Below are 12,686 nucleotides of genomic sequence, written 5' to 3'. Positions count from 1 at the left end.
TCATCGAGACAGAACGGTAACGACAAATCGATGCGCGATGCAGGAGAAGCAATCGAATGACTCGGTTTGGCTAATTATACGGGATCCCTCATCTCCTGTAGGCCCCCACTCCCTCTCAACCTCGGCACGCCATCCCAACCTCGGCACGCACTCACCCGAGCAACTTGCCCAGTGCCTTCTTCGCCGCCGCCCTACCGCTTTTGAGCAGCCCGACCTTCTCCTCCTTCTCCTTGGCGCGCCGCTCGGCCACGCCCGCCGCGCTGCCCCTGCGCGCGACGCGCTCCTTCGCCGACCCGGCGCCAACGAGCGCCTCGAGGCGAATCTTGGCCTTGGCGAACGCGACGGCAGGCTTGCTCCCCTCGTCCCGCTCCTCTGGGAGCTCGACCTCGATCTTGCCCTTGCCCTTGCCCTTGCGCGCGCCCCCAGGCCCGCCCTTCTTCCGCCCGCCGAGGAACCCGGAGCACTCGGCCGCGCCGCAGTAGCACCGCTGCCGCGCCGGGTCGATCGCTGTGCTCGTCGAGAGCGCGATGAGCGACGCGGATGCGGGCGGCGCGGCGGGCGCACTTTCGGGCGCGGTCGCGGGTGCGGGAGTGACCGTGGGTGCGGCGGGGGACAGTGCGTCGGCCGAAGGAGCGGAGTTTGCAGCGTCGGCGAATGCGGCTTCGGCAGCGGCCGAGGCCGCGGTCGCAGCTGCGACGGCGGCGACAGCTGCGGCGGTGGGCTTGATCGAGGCAAAGTCTTGCCAGCCGTAATCGTCTGTACGTGCGCAGCCATGGTCAGTAGCGGCAACGCGAGCGCGAAGGAGCGGGACGGACAGGTGAGCTCGGTACCGGCGGGAATGTCGTGCAGAGCGAACAGGCCCATCTGCGCTCGCGCGTGGGGAGTTGATCAGTAAAGAGCACACAGACGCACTAGCGCAGACAAAGCTGAAACGCGCTGCGCACCTGCCACTCCTCCATCGTCGCAAGCCTCCAGCGGACGACCTGCAGGTTGGGCCCGCACGAGTGGTTGATGAAGCGCGCCGAGTTGCCGCGCTGCCCGGCGTCGACAACCTCGAAGCCGTCATAGTCCATGAAGTAGCTGCTCGAAACATCCGATGAGCAGCTGCGAACGAGCGAGGAGGAGCAAGGGGACGGACTAGGAAGTGCGGTCCTTGTAGTCGGTCAGGACGCGGCGGTAGCTCTCGTCCCGCGAGATGATCTGTACGGCACGAAAAGGTCTTAGCTCGTGTCCCTGATACCCGAAGCAGACGGACTGAGTGTAGCCAGCGAGCGCGACGCACCTCTCCTCGGTACTCGATTACAAACTCGCCCTCCTTGATGGGCACCATCGTCTTCAGCCCAAAGCCGCGGTTGCCCGTCTGTCATTGTGGACATCGCGTAAGTGACGATACAGCGGGAATACTAGGGAGCGAGCGTACCCAGATGACCCGCAGGCCGTCCTTGCCCTCGGGGACACCCTCGCGCTTGTTGAGCGGCGGGTTGCCGCACTGCTCGCCGCAGGGGCACTTTTTCGGGTCGCAGCAGTACTGCATCAACCTGTCGACGCATCGAAGGTGCAGAGCGTGAGCTCGATGCGCAATGGAACTAACGAGACCTCCTCCTGCACGAATTGAGAAGGTCGCGCGGAGCGACGCCGACCAAGACGCACCTGTTGATGCAGTCCTGGCCGCAGCCCATCTCGCTTGGCCGTGCGGGCTTTTTGCACGCGCAGATGGCGGGGAGGAGCGACTTGTCCGGTCCACGACCGAAGTAGACGTCTGTTTCCGCCGGAGGAGGGTGAGCGGCACAGGCTGGCGCAGAAAGGGGAGCAACGGAAACGCACTCTTGCTGATGTAGCGGTAGGGATCGGGTTTCTTGCTCTTCTCCCGCCGCGCGATGTCCTCCTCGGTCGTCTTGTCGCCGCCCTTGCCCTCCCTGACCGGCAGGTGCGCGTCGTCGACGACGCGACCCTTTGCGCGCCCCTTGCCCTTGCGGCCCGCCGCCTCGTCCGTGTACCAGAAGTCGCGCAGGATGTCGAATGGGAGTCGGAAGCCGCGCTCTGCCATGGGCCCGTCTTCGTCGAGGAGCGTCTCGCCGTAGAACGCAGGCGGCGGGAACGCCGTCTCCTTCGACGGCTCGACCGCTCGCCACGACGAGGGCACGGCGCCCTCTCCGTCGTCGCGCCTCGTTGGACGGGCAGGGAGCGCAGCAGACCAGTAGACGCCCGAGGTGAGGTACGCCTTGCCGTCCCTCCCGAGCGCCGGATTCTCGTCCACAGTGGCGACTTCATTGTCTGCAATCCCGGCGCGCGTCGTGCGGCTCCTGACTGCGGGCGCAGCAGCCGAGAAGCGCTGCTTCGTTGCTGCAGCGGACGACGAGGCAACGGAGCGCGAGGGAGATAGCGTCGGGAGCTGCTCCTGCGCCGGCGCGGGCGACACGCGCGCCTTCTTGGCCGCGGGAGGCGCGTCGAGGTCGCCTTCGGGCAGCTCGCTCAGCGCGCTGTCTTCCGACGCAGCGCGGACGAGCGAGGGACGCGTCGGAGTCGCGTCGCCCTGCGCATCGGCAGCAGCGGCGGCGGGAGCGGGGGCAGGGTCCGCCGGGGCGGGCTTGACTGGCGAGAGGACGCGTGCAGCGAGCGAGGCCAGCATCGCTCGGGCTGCTGCGGGGTCGCGGCGGGGCGAGGATGCGGGCGACGGCGAGACGCGTGTCGAGACACGGCAAAGTCGAAGTCCGAGCGAGCGAGTGCGAGGGCGGACAGGGCCGAGTACAATGTTTGCAGTAACGGAATGCACTGCACTGCTCCATTAGATCGCTGCAGATTGCTGAAACTTCCAGACGGGCTCGCTGCGATTGGCTACGCGCGACTTTGCGTGGTTGCGACGAGCGACGAGCGACCAGCGAACTCGCCTGCTCGCACCGCACCGCCTCGCCTCGTGAGCTCTCTTCGCTTGTGCAGCCTGAATCAGCCAGCTCGGGCGCACTCGACGCCCGAACGACCCGGTCCCGGAGGTGCCTCTGTCGAGCACCGTCGCCGACAAAAAGTCGGGAACCCGTCGCATCGCTCGACTGGTCCGCCTAGGAGCGTCAAGAGCGAGTCTGCGGGTGTCAAGACCGGCAGCCAGGAGCTCTGGCCAGGCGCGCAGATCCGCAGGAGCCGTACGACACTCGGCTGCACCGCATTCGAGCGCATTACGGCTGACGGCACTGCGCTCGTCTCTACGCTGCGCTGGCGGAGCCTGAGTGCGGCCAGAGGGACAGAACTACTGCCAAACAGAAAGCCAGGCATCCTTGCATCCGATCTTGAGGCTGACTCGCGCATCTTCCTCGTCTCACAGCTCGCCCTTTCTTCCCTTCCCTCTCCCTCAACCGGCTCGCCCCACCCAGCCCAGCCACTATGAGCGAGAAGTTGACGAGGATTGCGTTGGTCAACCCGGACCGGTGCGCCGCTCCTGTTCGAGTTGAAGACAGTTGGACCAGGTTGCTGACCCCGCTTCGCCTCGTCGTGTGCAGGTGCAAGGTACTTCTCACCGCCCTTGATCTTGTCCCGGAGTGCAGATAGCTGACACGTGCTCTTGTACGGTCATAGCCGAAGAAGTGCCGGCAAGAGTGTAAGAAGTCGTGCCCGGTCGTGCGGATGGGTGCGCTTCCCCTACTTCCTGCTTTCCGCTGTGCATCGCAGCTCACGGGCCTTCTCGATGTCCAGGCAAGCTCTGTATCGAGGTCTCGCCGTCGTCCAAGATCGCGTTCATCTCGGAGGAGCTCTGCATCGGTTGCGGTATCTGCCCGAAGAAGTGCGTGTGGTCGGCTCTCTGCCTTCCGACTGCTGCAGCTCACGCGCTTCATCCACAGGTGCCCGTTCGAGGCCATCAACATCATCAACCTTCCCACCAACCTCGAGTCGCAGGTGACGCACCGCTACTCGGCCAACTCGTTCAAGCTCCACCGTCTCCCCACTCCCCGACCAGGCCAGGTCCTCGGTCTCGTCGGCACCAACGGTATCGGCAAGTCAACGGCGCTCAAGATCCTCGCGGGCAAGCTCAAGCCGAACCTCGGCAAGTTTGACGCGCCGCCCGACTGGCAGGAGATCCTGCGCTACTTCCGCGGCTCCGAGCTGCAGAACTACTTCACCCGCGTCCTCGAGGACAACCTCAAGCCGCTCATCAAGCCCCAGTACGTCGACCACATCCCGCGCGCCATCAAGGGCAAGCAGACCGTGCGCCAGATGCTAGAGGGCAAGCTCGAGCTCGACAACCTTGACGACGTCGTGCGCGACCTCGACCTCGAGGTCATCATGGACCGCGAGATCTCGCAGCTGTCCGGTGGAGAGCTCCAGCGCTTCGCCATCGGCATGTCGTGCGTGCAGGCGGCCGACATGTGAGTCCTCCTGTTCCGTGACTTTTTCTGAACCCGCACTCATGCTTTTGCACAACGCAGCTACATGTTTGACGAGCCTTCGTCGTATCTCGACGTCAAGCAGCGTCTCAACGCCGCCCGCATCATCCGCTCCCTCCTCCGCCCGACCGACTATGTCATCGTCGTCGAGCACGACCTGTCGGTCGCCGACTACCTCTCCGACTTTATCTGCGTCCTCTACGGCATGCCCTCGATGTACGGTGTCGTCACTCTGCCGTTCTCGGTGCGAGAAGGCATCAACATCTTCCTCGACGGCAAGATCCCGACCGAGAACCTCCGGTTCCGCGACGAGTCGTTGACGTTCAAGATTGCCGAGGCGACCGACGACGTCCTGAGCGAGAAGACGCGGCGGTACGTGTACCCGCCGATGACCAAGACGCAGGGCAACTTCAAGCTCAACCTCGAGGGCGGCTCCTTCACCGACTCGGAGATCATCGTCCTCCTCGGCGAGAACGGCACGGGCAAGACGACGTTTGTCAAGCTCCTCGCAGGCAAGCTCGAGCCCGACAACAAGGACGACGTGCAGCACTTCTCCGTCTCGCTCAAGCCGCAGACGATCGCGCCCAAGTTCCCGGGCACGGTCCGCGAGCTCCTCCTCAAGCAGATCCGCGCCGCCTTTATGCACCCGCAGTTCAACACGGACGTGCTCAAGCCCATGAACCTCGAAAACATCATGGACCAGTACGTCACGACCCTCTCGGGTGGTGAGCTTCAGCGCGTCGCCATTGTCCTCGCGCTCGGCAAGCCCGCCGACATCTACCTCATCGACGAGCCGTCGGCGTACCTCGACTCGGAGCAGCGTATCATTGCCTCGCGCGTCATCAAGCGGTGCGTCCTCTCTCTGCGTTGGCAAGATCCCTGACGCTGCGGTTGAAACTGACGGCTTCCGCGCGCTCGCAGCTTCATCCTCCACGCCAAGAAGACGGCATTCGTCGTCGAGCACGACATCGTCATGGCGACCTACCTCGCCGACCGCGTCGTCGTCTACTCGGGCACGCCCTCGGTCGAGTCGTTCGCGACCGCGTGCGTTTTTCGCCCTTTTCGCTTCCCTCTCGCCGCAGCGCTGACGGTGCATGGTCCCACAGTCCCCAGAGCCTCCTGAGCGGCATGAACCAGTTCCTCAAGTCGATCGAGACGACGTTCCGCCGCGACCCGACCAACTTCGTGCGTCCCCCCCTCTTCCTCGTCCCTCCCCTGGTCGCGGGGCAAGTCCTGACCGGTCCCTGGCTTGTTTGCGGCAGCGCCCACGTATCAACAAGTTTGGCTCGATCTTAGATACGTGCGTGTCATTCTTTTTGGCAACTGGGCGAGTGAATGGGACTTGGGGCTGATCCTTGCCATCTGTCACAAACAGCGAGCAGAAGGCCGCGGGCAACTACTTCTTCGTGCGTCTCCCTTCTATCAATAGCTTGAATGCGCAGCTAACCATGATTGGTGCCTTTGCTTTGCAGACCGACGCGCAGATCTAAGTGTCATCCGGTGGACGCGGTGGCGGCGCCACGCAGGGTTGCACGCCTTCTTCGCCGCACTTGTGCAGGAGAATGGTGCAGGAGAGGGTGTGCTGAGGGTGACAGATTGGTGGCGAGAAGCGAAGCGGGACAGGCGCCACCTGTACGATACCCTCCTCGTCCTCTCCTCCTTCCTTCCCCGTCGCTTGTCATAGACTCGTTCCTTTCTTCACTGCCACCCTCTTGTCTTCACCTTTACTGCAGCCGTAATTGTACTGTACCATTTGCAGCCGCACAGCTCGTTGCCCTTCGAACGAGACAAAACCTTTCCGTTCCCGTGCCGCACCGAAGACTTGAATGACAAAGGCATCGTCAAATGAGTAGCTCTCTGTGCCTCCTCTCGAGAATGACCATTGCGAGATGATTTCTGCGTCACATCTTGCCTGGCCGCAGCTTCTGTAACCTGTCAACATGGGCTCTAGGAAGTTCCTGTGAACAAGGAGTGTGTGAGCCAGGGCTATTCTGATTAGACTTCCCCTATCTCACCGTTGTATTCGCTCCCCTTCCCAGCCTCCTCGCTCGCTCCGCTCTTCCCTTTAGTCCTCACCATCTTTCGCTCTCCCCTCACTCTCGCTAGAGTTTGGTTAGAGTTGCTTAGATTGCTATCCCATACCGCATCGACCGTCTATTTGCGCGCCTGACGTCTCAGGACGATCCCTCCGTCAGCCGCCGACTTCGCTCGAGGCTTACAGAGTGCAAGGGCCTGGTCCTATTCCAAGCTCTCTGCTGACGTGCTGTTCTTGCCTTGCCTCTTGCCACTCTTACGTTGCAAATGGCAAACAAGCCTTGTTGCTTGCTGTTGTGGAGAGGCGGAATAGGTCGCTTAGCTTTGCTTCAGATAGTCTTCGTCTGTTGGCGAAACCCTTTTGTATAGCTTCCTATTTGGTAAATAGCTTTGCCTTAGCCGGAGGACTGAGACGCTCCTTTCCTTCAAGCGTCTCCCCGCTCGGTCTAGGTACGAGTTGTTTTCACGTCTAGTTGGCTCAGTAATAATACAAAGCGTCTCCCCCATTGGTCTAGCCCGCCGGGAGTGGTCTGCAACATTTGCCTTGGCGTGGTGTCTTGCCTGGCCCGCTTCACCTCCTCCAGTTGCGCTCCTTGCCCCTGCTTGCCTTTCCCTCCTTGCCCCTACTTGCCCCTTATTGCCCGTCCTTGCCACTCTTGCACCGTCCTCTGCCTCCCAGAGACCAAGCAAGGAGCCTTCACGCCCTCGCTTCTCAACACCTCCAACTATGTCGGCTTCCTCGGCATTGTCAACAGCAGGCTGACCGTCCAGACCAAGAACATCCCGCACAAGGAGACCCTCAACCACTCTATGACAAAGGGTTGCGGGTACCCGCAGGGGGACACCACGCCCATGGGCGGGAAGACGGGTTTTGCGAAGGAGCTGTTCGCGCGCTGGCACCTGGTGGAAGCGGCGGCGCAGCTCGGATCGGCGCGGCCGAGGCGGTACAACTACAAGGGCCCGCTTATCCCCAACGGCACGCCAATCCCGCACCCTCGCCCATCCTGCCTCCCATCCACCTTGACTGCATCCTACCGCCTGCCTGTCGCAACAAGCTACGCCGCCGCACACGTCTCGCCCGGCTTGTCCACACTGCAGCAGCCGCCCCTCGCCTTCCCCACGGCTCCGCCCCCGCCTCCGCCACCTGTCCCGCTTGCCGGCATCGTCATCGGCGCAACGTCAGGTGGCTGCCTCCAGTCGCCGGCCACCGCGACGACGCCGTCCCGCTCGCGGACAAGCGCGAGCCCAATCACGAACAACCTGGTGAGGCAGCTCAAGGTTCTCGCTGACGCCCTTCCCGTCATCTACAACACCATCGTCGACATGGTTGTCGGCACCACCCCGGCCGCCTCAAGAACGGTGTCAAGGAGCACCTTGCCGCCGTTGCCCGCTGCGGCGGCAGCACCCCTGCTCCAGCCGTCACAAGGTACTGGACCCACCGCCTTGCCTTGTCACCAAATGCGCCTGTTGTGCACAACGAGATTGTCCGAGTGCTGCAGGCCGGTCCCATTGATGATGCGCCTGCTCGCATCGCCGACGCCTTCCGCGAGCCAATGCGCCACGTCGACGGGGTCATGTCATGCACATACTGGCTCCTTGTCTGCTGCTGCAATACGCCGTTCCTCTGCAAGGCCGCCGCTGAGCTCATGTAGGAGGAGGCAAAGAAGCCGCTTCTGCTCCGCCGCAAGCTCATTTCGGTGCTCAAGCGCATGGCCAGCTTGCCCAAAGCGTACAAGGATTATGTTGGCATCACCAACGGGGGCTCAAGAAGCGGCACAGCCGCGTTGCGCTCCCTGCCTCGCTTGTCGTCGTGTCAATGCTCTCCTCCGCGTGCTCGGCCTTGCCGGCCCAAAGCGCACGCCAGTTGCCCGTGCTTGCGGGGAGGGCACGGTGAACAACAAGGAGGAAGCTGAGGACAAGGACAGGGACAAGGCGGAAGCTGAGGACAAGGACGAGGGCAAGGAGGACAAGGACGAGGACGATGACAAGGCGTCCTCTGGCAGTGTCAAGCCTCACGCTGGGCACAAGAAGCGCACCTTCTTGTTCCGCTAAGAGCTCAACCGCATTGCTTGCAACGGCAGGCGCGCGCGCATGGAGCGGACAAACAAGCGCAGCATCTGTGTGCGGAAGTCGGCCAACGGCCAGGTTGTCGCAACGCGCGTTGTCTTCACCAAGCTGCCAGGCTTGCCTAGCACCTCTGAACTGGCAGACAATGCCGCCAAAATGTGCGAGATGGTGCTTTTCCAGCCGTGGCTCAACGCCATGGGCGGCGGTATCATCTTGCGCTCGTCCCTCAACCTGGCGCTCGCCTTGCTTGTCAAGCAGCGCGGTGCAGGCGCACAAGTCATCGCAGTTGTCCATGTGACTGCCCCGCCGCCACTCAACAAGCGCGGCGGCGTCGCGCTCAGCCAGCGGCTCCTCAATGCGCAGCTCAAGTCGATCCTCTGTGCAGACTTCCTCGACAAGCTCAAGGGTGAGTGCGGCTCTCCGGAATTCTCAAGGCGGTTGACTGACCTGTTGAACTCCACAGACGTCGAGGGGCAGTTCATAGATTTGCTGCCGACAGCTTGCACAACAAGCACGGATGTCAAGTTGATGTCGATGTCCAAGACCAACAAGAAAGATTTCAAGCGCTGTCTCCAAGCCGTTCTTGAGTCAAACGACCCACTTCCGACCGTTCTTGTTGTCCTGACGGCATTGTTTGCCACCAACTTTGCGCCCCACATTCCTTCGACGGGCGGCTCGTGCCCTGTCATAGGCTTGCAGGTGTACCTCGTCAACATGGATGGTCTGCTTGTGCCCGTCATTGCAACGAGGCACCCTTGCTTTGCCAACCAGGCTTGCCGCGCTGAGCTGCGCCTCCCAATCTTGCAGACGTGCGTGAATCTCTGTGCTTCAACTGATACATGCTGACTTCCAGTTCCGTTGCAGGTATGCCCTTGCTGCACTGCCGAGCCACTACATGGCCAATTGCAAGTGGACAACCCTTGCGCAGGCGTGCAAACACCAGGTCATTGCGACTTTCCGGGTGGAGCGCCAGGAGGTTCTCGACAACATCGCACACTGCTTCACGCATGTGAGCTTGGCAACCAGCCGCCTGTGCATGACGTCCTACCCGTCTCCGCCCATTGCTCTTCATCTCAAGACTGCCGCCCAGACAATTCGGGTCTTGCTCTTCTTCAGTGACAGGACCAGCCAGATTGCGGACTGGTTGCTCATTGCCCCTTTCTTCCGGATTGACCACAACAACAAGCGGGTTGCAACGGTCACAGGCACCATGACGGTCCAGCTTACTATCAACGCCGACGGCGCACAGTGCTTTGGCTACGGCTGCAACGACGCCACAAACCACTTCAAGGTCAACAACAACGGCCTCTGCGCAGCCCAGCACCTGGGATCAAGGCAAAAGTCCTAGGGGAGATATTTCACCACCCGCATTCTACAAGCTTAACCGAGACAATGTTCCGCCGCGACCCGACCAACTTCGGGCGTCCCCTCCTTGCCCTCGTCCCTCCCCGGTCACGGGCAAAGTCCTGACCGGTCCCTGGCTTGTTTGCTGCAGCGCCCACGTATCAATAATGGGCTCGCAGCTCAATACGTGCATGTCATTCTTTTTGGCGCCTTGGCGAGTGAATGGGACTTGTGGCTGACATTTGCCATGTTTGACGTCTGCAGCGAGCAGAAGGCTGCAGGCAACTACTTCTTTGTGCGCCTCCCTTATATTGATAGCTTGAATGCGCAGCTGACCCTGAGTGGCGCATTTGTTCCACAGACCAACACGCAGATGTAAGCGTCACCCGTTGTGTTGGCTGCATTGACAGAGACCACTGTCTGCTTGATTTGCGCAGGACCAATGTTCAGGAGTGGACACAGCAAGTACAGGAGACTGAATGACGGAAAGGAGGAGTGGGATAGGCACCACTCGTTCACTACCCTGCTTCGTCGCATCTCTTCCTTGCCCTGTCACTTCTCATAGACTTGTTCCTTCTTTGATCCCTACCGTCTCCCCTTTCCTACACAAATGTAATGCAGCCGTAGCTGTATTGTACAATCTGCAGCCAGACAGCACCGTTTCGTCCGTAACGATGGGAACTTCTCATACATGTCAAGGCACCGGAGACATGAGCAAAGCCAGTACAAACCGAAATCATGTACAACACTCAACGCAAATGACACCGCAAGATGGAGGCCTAAGCCCGCACCGCCTGTCCCCACTCGGCCTCTGCAACCTGGAAGTACGGGCTCGCAAGGAAGTACCCAATGTTCTCGCCGTTGGTCTCTGCCGTAAACTTGGCCTCCTCCTCATCAATGGAGATGACGCTCGCGTTGAGCGCCGGGTTTGCCGCGGCGGCGTTGGCAAGGAGCTGGACTTTGCACTGCTCCTCGGCAAGCAGGAACCACGCTACGGCGGCATCGATTGAGGTGCCGACGGTTCTGCGCGGTTGCAAATGTGTCAGTTGCATCAGCACAAAATAGCTGAGAGTGAACGTACAGCAGGCCGTGATTTTGCAGGATGATGAGCGTTCCGTTCCCGAGCTTCTCGGCAATGCGAGCGCCCTCGGACTTGGAGAGGACGACGCCGCCAAACGAGTCGAGGACGGCCTGGCGCCCGTAGAAAGAGCACGAGTCTTGCGTCGTGCACTCGAGCTGCACAGAAGGAAACGGGCATCAGCGAGATGTGCATAGAGAGGGATACGCGGATCTGTTGCAAACTTGTCGCGAAATGGGGCAAACGTACCGGAAGACCGAGAGTTGACCAAGCTTTACCGTAGGGCGAGTGGCTGTGGCAGATGGCTTGGACGTCGGGACGAGCCTTGTGGATCTGATGAACGGGTCGGCCTGTCAGCAACGTGGAAGAGCAGCCAATCAAGCGATTTCCTCTGCCACACCGAGCTGTGAATCTGCGGGGTGCTGTGTTAGCTACGATGGAGCTTCTCGCAGGATGAGAGAGGGAGCTGACCAGGAAACCGGCCTTGTTGACAACCCTGCGCCCCGGTTTGCCCCCACCGATGACCTCGCCATCGTGCGACACCGTAATGATGTCCTCCGCAGTCATAACTGTGCGGCAGTGTACCGGCATCAGCAAGAGCTACAGCATCAGAACAGCCGGGAGCGCTGTGCTGTGCAGCAGAAGGAAACCGCAATGCGAAACTCACGCTTGAAAGCGAGACCGAAGGGGTTGACGTAGAAGCTCGTCGGCTCGTCAGGAACTCGCACAGTGAGGTGTCCCGCCTGTCGACACAACTCGAATGAGCAAGCTGTTCGGGTGGACGGTCGGAACGAAAGCGGAAGCGCACGACATGGTGGTCAAGCCCGTACTGCGCAAAGATGCGGCAGGCGAGGGCGAGGCGCGTCTTGAGGTAGGTCTTCTCGGCCTCGACGTCGTCGAACTTGGGCGGCGTCGAAAGCGAGATGAGGTCGCCCTTTCCGAACCCGAAGCCCTCGGCGTCGCCGTCCTGGCGTGTGCCAGTCTTGGGAGGGCCGGTAGCGAGAGCAGCAGCGTCGGGAGCCATTACGGGTAGCGAGCAAGTGAACAAACGAGAGAAGCGCGAAAGCGAGGCGAGGTGGAGACTGCGAGCTTGAGGTGGGGAAGCACCCGGCTTGCACGGCGCACGCCACTCCGGCGTCAGCTGGTGCGACCATGTGCGCCCGCAACGGCTGGGCAGAGCTACACTGACTTCGGCCTTGTGTGCTACAATGCGCCCTGAGGCCCTCGACCCCAACCCTCCCTTCATCAGTTGCGCCCGAGTTGCGCCACGCCGACGCTCCGGTCCGACTTCGTCGCGCGCACACGAAGACTGCCACTGTGCTGCTAGTGTTGTTACTGAGGCTACGTCTGGCGAGCTGGAGCAGAGCAGCGCCCAGGCAGCCTGGCTTACACTCCGACCCTGTCGAGATGCCTGGATTCTCGCAGTCATCGATTTCTTGTGGTGCCCTCGCCCGCTTGCTTGCCACACCCTAAGGCTAAGACGACCTCGCTCAGCCGACGCAACGAGTCCGCTGAGCGCTTGAGCAGTTTCAGCAAGTGCAGCAATACACACCAGCCTCCGAGCAAGGGCTTCATGTCAACCTACGAGATGAGCAGCGAGGCTCACCGTCGATATCGGCCGAACCCAGCTTCGAATTTCACATGGACGAGAGGAAGGGCGAGGGCATGCCGGCGCCGCAGCTGCTGACCTACAGCGGCTCTCAGGCAGGATGAGGAGGAATTCGTTGCAGTCCAGGTGCATGACGAGCGGACGTGAGGCGGTCTTAAATTTCCGGTCCTGTATCGCTTCG

General features: G+C 61.4%; 5 protein-coding genes across 5 annotated transcripts; 3 read left to right on the top strand and 2 right to left on the bottom strand.

Moving 5' to 3' along the window:
* Nucleotides 1–151: 151 nt before the first annotated feature.
* On the bottom strand, nt 152–2,629 carry JCM10292_001316 (uncharacterized protein; the record flags this gene model as incomplete). The annotated part of the gene is made up of 8 exons (XM_076650456.1): nt 152–756; nt 816–864; nt 945–1,080; nt 1,139–1,200; nt 1,283–1,360; nt 1,421–1,538; nt 1,651–1,759; nt 1,825–2,629. 8 exons carry the CDS (start codon nt 2,627–2,629, stop codon nt 152–154), a joined length of 1,962 nt encoding a protein of 653 aa, XP_076503941.1.
* A 746-nt stretch (nt 2,630–3,375) lies between these two features.
* Nucleotides 3,376–5,863, top strand: RLI1 (Fe-S cluster-binding ribosome biosynthesis protein; the record flags this gene model as incomplete). Its single annotated transcript, XM_076650455.1, has 11 exons — nt 3,376–3,419; nt 3,492–3,498; nt 3,568–3,619; nt 3,685–3,772; nt 3,831–4,355; nt 4,416–5,222; nt 5,295–5,417; nt 5,480–5,558; nt 5,636–5,673; nt 5,749–5,779; nt 5,846–5,863. The coding sequence occupies 11 exons, from the start codon at nt 3,376–3,378 to the stop codon at nt 5,861–5,863; spliced, it is 1,812 nt and encodes a 603-aa protein (XP_076503940.1).
* Nucleotides 5,864–7,217: 1,354 nt separating this feature from the next.
* Nucleotides 7,218–8,459, top strand: JCM10292_001314 (uncharacterized protein; the record flags this gene model as incomplete). Its single annotated transcript, XM_076650454.1, has 2 exons — nt 7,218–7,766; nt 8,262–8,459. 2 exons carry the CDS (start codon nt 7,218–7,220, stop codon nt 8,457–8,459), a joined length of 747 nt encoding a protein of 248 aa, XP_076503939.1.
* Nucleotides 8,460–8,498: 39 nt separating this feature from the next.
* JCM10292_001313 (uncharacterized protein) lies at nt 8,499–9,822 on the top strand (the record flags this gene model as incomplete). Its single annotated transcript, XM_076650453.1, has 3 exons — nt 8,499–8,880; nt 8,938–9,283; nt 9,339–9,822. 3 exons carry the CDS (start codon nt 8,499–8,501, stop codon nt 9,820–9,822), a joined length of 1,212 nt encoding a protein of 403 aa, XP_076503938.1.
* A 775-nt stretch (nt 9,823–10,597) lies between these two features.
* Nucleotides 10,598–11,920, bottom strand: JCM10292_001312 (uncharacterized protein; the record flags this gene model as incomplete). Its single annotated transcript, XM_076650452.1, has 6 exons — nt 10,598–10,841; nt 10,900–11,054; nt 11,146–11,229; nt 11,368–11,465; nt 11,564–11,639; nt 11,705–11,920. 6 exons carry the CDS (start codon nt 11,918–11,920, stop codon nt 10,598–10,600), a joined length of 873 nt encoding a protein of 290 aa, XP_076503937.1.
* Nucleotides 11,921–12,686: the final 766 nt, after the last annotated feature.

The sequence above is a fragment of the Rhodotorula paludigena genome (genome assembly GCF_050403205.1).
Source record: "Rhodotorula paludigena JCM10292 DNA, Rt_paludigena_JCM10292v1_ctg36, whole genome shotgun sequence".
Lineage (NCBI taxonomy): Eukaryota > Fungi > Basidiomycota > Microbotryomycetes > Sporidiobolales > Sporidiobolaceae > Rhodotorula > Rhodotorula paludigena.
This window is presented reverse-complemented; position numbering and strand designations above follow the sequence as displayed.